The sequence below is a fragment of the Hipposideros armiger genome, unplaced genomic scaffold (genome assembly GCF_001890085.2).
Source record: "Hipposideros armiger isolate ML-2016 unplaced genomic scaffold, ASM189008v1 scaffold_98, whole genome shotgun sequence".
Lineage (NCBI taxonomy): Eukaryota > Metazoa > Chordata > Mammalia > Chiroptera > Hipposideridae > Hipposideros > Hipposideros armiger.
Genome location: NW_017731448.1, coordinates 1674930 through 1680634, shown reverse-complemented (window position 1 = coordinate 1680634; position 5705 = coordinate 1674930). Strand labels below are relative to the sequence as shown.

The 5705-nt window shown below is 44.4% G+C and overlaps 1 protein-coding gene across 1 annotated transcript in view; it reads right to left on the bottom strand.

Moving 5' to 3' along the window:
• The window catches only part of RETREG1 (reticulophagy regulator 1), a 131980-nt gene extending 127735 nt beyond the window's left edge, over positions 1–4245 (bottom strand). Inside the window, exon 1 of the mRNA XM_019646206.1 lies at positions 3914–4245. Within this exon, the coding sequence (XP_019501751.1) occupies positions 3914–4203 (290 nt within the window). The 5' untranslated portion in view covers positions 4204–4245. The remainder of the gene's footprint in view (positions 1–3913) is intronic.
• Between the last annotated feature and the right edge of the window lie 1460 nt (positions 4246–5705).

The window sequence follows — 5705 nt, the reverse complement described above, 5'->3', positions numbered from 1 at the left end:
ATCCAGAAGCCGGTGACTGATCTGCCTCGCCTGGGAAGAGCGCAATGATGGTGCCAACTTGGGCCAGTGAAGCAATGTCCTCCACAACTAGATTGAAGAACAAAAAGACAGCAACTTGTCTGTTCCCCTTCCCCCAATTCTCCAGCACTGTTCCCATCTCTCGAATTCCCCAATAAAAAAAATATATATAGAGAGATAATAAATAAAAATGCATACATGCACAGTTTTTAAATAATTACAAGTTGAACACCATGTAACCACCACCCAAGTCAGAAAACCTGCACCCCAAAACCTTCCCTGTGCCCCTCTGTGCTCACACCTTCTCGCTCCTCCCAGAGACAACCTCTCTCTTGATTTCAGGGATAAGGACATCTTTCACATCTCCTAGGCATATATCCCTCATCAATGCTGTTTAGTTTTGCACATGTTAAACCTTTTTAAAAACTGAATTAATCTGCATGTATCGGGTGCTTCTTCGGCCCAAAACCACATTTGTAAAACTCATCCATGTAGTTTATTTTCACTTACAATAGTACTTTATGGTAGGAATAAATGTATCACAGTGTACTAATCCATTAAAATATTCATGGACATTTTTACAAGGCATTTTTTTTGTTCCCACTTGCTAGAGAAAAAACAAGTCCAAACACACAGTATGACATTCAAGGCAACCACTGCCCCCAATGTGTCTTCAGAAACACCCAGCCAGTCTCAAGTTCCCCCACTTCCCTCGACCATGTGCCATTACATCAGTTTAGTTAGTATATTGGTTGAAATAGTAGGTACAATTCCTTAGGGCTGGAAGGCAGTTGACCACCTACTACATCTACCCCAATCATTCCTGTCCATCAGGGTCTGGTCCGAACATAATCTCCTTATGAACACCCCACAATCTCTTCCATCCATAATGCCACCACTCCCTCCAAACTGCATCAAAATAAACTATCCTTTCTCCGACTCTTCGACCACACTAGCTTCATGCAGCCCTGAGTTACACCCATTTGTGATGACCACATCTCAGTGTTGGTCTTTATAGTACGCAGTGCTAAAATCTTACACATAATGGGTGGGTAACAAATGGTCGAGCTTTTGAACTCAAACTCAACATCCTGAAAGCTACTGCTGGTACCAGATACTAAATCATTCCAAAACTATTATGTTTAAAAAGTTAATTTCCAAAAAATGAAATAACACCAATTAAAGCGAATACATCATCACTATTGCTTAAGACAAGATTTGGGTTTCCCCTTATTTCTAACATTAATCTTTTTGTTTTTCTCATAAAACATAGACAGCTTTAGAGTTCCTGGGACACAGAATGTTAGAGTATCACATAATTTAAGATTACTTGATAAGACGTATGCCATTTAAGGAAAACAATGTCCTCTAAAAGTGTTTTAACCCAAGAAGCAACAAAGGCGGGGGGGGGGTGTTCAAATTTTTAATGAAATTAATAAATGGGTCATAAATTCCAACTAACAAATATTTCAGAACTAAAAATAAAACACACTATTATCTTTCTGTCAGAGAAAATACATACATGGACTGTAGATACTGCAAATGGAAGAAGATATAAAACAAATAAGAAGAAAGCTATAACTGGATTGACGACCTGATCATTGTTTGCCTCCCCATAAGACTCATTAAAAAAAAAAAAAGAATGGAAGACATCACTCCTGAATAATGTCAAATAGGCCTTCAATTATTTTATGCAAAAATAATTCTTTTCAATAGAGGTTATTAAGACTACGTTATAGAAGAATGTTTGCAACTCATATTACAGAAATTAGGCTAGGGTTCTTAATATAAAAAGAGTTCCTACAAATCAATAGGAAAAAGCCCAATGGCTCAACTATTAATAGAAACATAGATAAAATCTATAAACAGGTAATGCAAAGAAAAGATAATTATAATGGCTCTCGAACACAGGAAAAGATGCTCAACCCCAGAGAAATAAAAATTAAAACCACAATAGGATACCCCTTTTCACCTATCAGATTTACAAGATCAACAAGTTTGATAAAATGCTCGTGGCAAGGGTATAGTGAAACAGGCTGTCACACACATTGCTGGTTGGAGTATAAGTTGGTAGAACTCCAGGGAAGTGCAACAGTTTAGTAATATCCATCAAAATCACAAGTGCACATCCCCTGTGATCCAGCAATTCCACTTCTAGGAATTCTACAGAAAGACTTGCATATGTGTAAAATAATGCATGTACAAAGCCATTAGCTACAATATAACACTGAAATAGCAAATGTTAGGAAAGCTTAGTCCACCACTAGGACACAGGTTATATAATTTGTGACAATCTTACAATGGAATTCAATGCCGCTGAAAAAGGGCATGGATGTGATTTCCAAGATACACTAAGATGAGGAAAGGCCCTGACAGTATTTTACAATTTGCATAGAATAGTGTGTATGTCCTGAAATGTGCACTACCTAGAAAGACACAGGAAACTGGTAACATTAATAAGTAAAATTTAGGGCAGCCGGTTAGCTTAGTTGGTTAGAGCTCAGTGCTCATAACACCAAGGTTGTCAGTTCAATTCCCACATGGGCCAATGAAGCTGCCCTCTCAACAGCTAGATTGAAACAACTACTTGACTTGGAGCTGATGGGTCTTGCAAAAACACACTGTTCCCCAATAAAAAATTTTTTTAAAAAAAGTATTTAAGAAAGAGATTTTAAACAATATGTCCCTCATTGGCAAAATGATTGAGACACAGCCTTAAGACAATTGAACTATTGCCCAATCGAGCATAATACAATATACGAGTAACTTCATAACAGGACAGAGAAATCTGGAATAATCTCTAGGAACACAAAGATCTAAGATACCCAAAGTAAAGTTAGTTCGCATTCAGGGGCCCTGATAAGATACAGCCAGTTTTTAGAGAAAACTAGGACTAGCACAGATTTGGTTTTTTATTTAAAAAAAAAATCTTTGAATTGCTCAAATTAACCTAGAAAACAGCAGGTTGTGTATGTCTTGTGCATTTATTTATTGGTTTCCTAACTGTAAGGTTAAGAAATTTGTCCTACAGCAGGGCATCTGTTGCCTAAGCTCTGTTTAATGTGCACCGTGTGGGTCATGCTTGTTATGGGGACACGGTTGCAAACAAAGACTGTTTTTCTCCGCCCTCCACCAGACTGGTAGCAGATGACAGGGCATGTCCTTCAATGAAGGAGCCAGACACTTCCCCTGTCCTTACAGGTGAAGGACTCTTTGGAGAGACAAACCTGTTGATCAGGGGCTTGTCAGAGAAAGTCCCTATGTATTCTCTCTGTACTTCACCTAAAAATATGACTGTTTTCCACACTGTGCACACCTCGGGGGGGGGTGATGTACATAATCCACTCGTTTGCCTGTTTTCTCATTATGCAGTAAAGACAGTAAACCCAATCCTCCAGAGAACAGAAAAACAAGTCATTCAGTGCCATCTCAGGTGGTTGATGGAGGCGGTGCACTCTTGAGCGTGTACCGAAGCTGGTTCTGATATGCCTGCTGAGGGTGCAAGAACAAATACAAGTTCAAGCACGGTTGCTCGGGCATGCTTTGGGGGAGCAGGTCAAGACCTGCGAGTTTTAGAAAGCAAAAAGCCGAATTTTCAGAGCAAGCTGGGCACACCTGTAAGGTACAGGTGCAGGCGGGCCAGCCGAACCTCGCCTGTGAGGCTGGATACGCACACGGAGGATGACAACTGTTTACAGGGAAGAGTGTCTGGAGGAAAGTTGAAGGGGGTGTCTGTCTACCTGTTCGAGAAAAGGGGGCCGAGAAAGCGGGGCAGGGCTGGCACTGCCTCCTCCGCAGTGTCCAGCGCGCACTATCCACCCCAGGCCCCGGGCACCCCAAGGTCACCTGCCCTCCCGGGCGCTCCCCCACCCCCACCCCCACCCCCAGCTCTTACCAGAACAGCAGGTTGGCCCCGACGAAGCCGAGCACGCTGCTCAGCGGCCTCTTCCAGCTCAGGAGCTCGTCGGCGCGGCAGCCCAGCCACAGCACGGGCTCCCCCAGCAGCCAGGTCACCGCGGCGGCCACCCCGCCGGCGGCCTCCTCCACCTGCCGCCCCGCGGCCCCCGCCGCCGGCGCCCCTTCCTCCTGCTCCTCGAGGGGAGCCCGGGGCGGCGGCGCCTGCTCCCCCGCGGCCCCAGCCGGGCATCCTTCCTCGGCGCGCATCGCAGGCGCCGGGCTCGCCATCTTCAGCGGCGCTTCCAGGCGGGGACGGGCGCGCGGGGGCGCGCCTGGGNCTCACTTCTGGATACTCCCCGTAGCACATAAAACCTCCCTTCCCATCTCTCTCTCCCTCTCTCCCTCCCTCCCTCCCTCTCCTCTCCTCCCTCTCTCTCTCTCCCTCTCTCCCTCCCTCTCTCTCTCTCTCTCTCTCTCTCTCTCTCTCTCTATCTATCTATCTATCTATATAAGTGAATATTTATGAGGGCACTGTGTATCCATCCAAGCTTCCAGGAATTCACTGAGCACCCAATATGTAACAGCTACTCAGTATGCATTAGTTCTCTTCCACTTTCTATTGGGTTGTCAGAAAAGTCACAACGTATGTTTTCTGTTTTCCATTGCAAAAATGCGTCATGGCTTTTCCGACAGCCCAATGTATCCTGATCATCCTGTCTCTTCTCTGATCACCAGACCCCTTCATCCAATATGAAGAAAATCCTATTGGCTCTTCTCAGCCCATGTGTGACAACTAAGTGCTTACAGCCTTTAACCTTGCACTAGAATGATTTGCTTACTAATCTGTTTCTCACCACGGATCAGAATGTGTCTTAGTCATCACCGTATTCTCAGCAGCTAGTAATAACGATACACCTCATTTATTTGTACTCATTTGCATCAATCAGGCAGCTTTAAAACATGCATGCCCAATATGAGAAGAAGAAGAAAAAGTAGCAAAAAGAAGCTGAGGTGAAGTTATTACCAAACATAACCATAAAATTGTGCAGAATCACTAAAGGTGAGCTTTGTAGTTATTGCATCGGTGAGGGAAACCTGAGTGGGCTCCAGATTGAGTGTTAATCTGGTGAAAACAGCCCTGTTTCTAGGTCCCCAGCCAGCAGCTCCTGGATCTAAGGTATGAAGGCATGAGAGAAGAGCCTTACATGGGAACTTGTGAAAGAGCCACCATGTCTAACGATAAGCACATGGGGCCACCACTGCTCCAGAAATGTTCACTGAATGCTGGATATAAAAGCACTGGTCTCAGTGAACTGGAGGAACGCTTTCCACAGTGCAAGACCACTCGTTCTCACATGAGCCCTGCCCTATTCAGGCAAGGGGAGTGTCCTCTAGTGCAGCTCAGTGCACTCAACCTTTGAACATCTACAGTGTTTCTGAGCCCACGCTGCCTCCAGGCATCCAAGAACAGTACTTTATATTCCCTGCTCCCCAGAAGGTACCCCCAGCATGAGGGAGGTGAGTCTCCCATGCTGACAGCGTCCAGTGCCCACCCCCATTTATTCCTGGGGTTGTCCTACACGGAAAGGCCTCACCGTTAACCTTAATTTTATAATCACACCTTCTCTTTAAGCCTATACGATAAATCGCACAGAGCTTTCATCAACAATTCCAAAGCCCCCTGACCTCTATTCCTAAACTGTAAAGCCTTAGAGACTGTGACATACAGTTTAGAACCGTGGTGTATTGTTTCAATCAATTCACGGAAACAGCCACGTCTCCTAAATCAG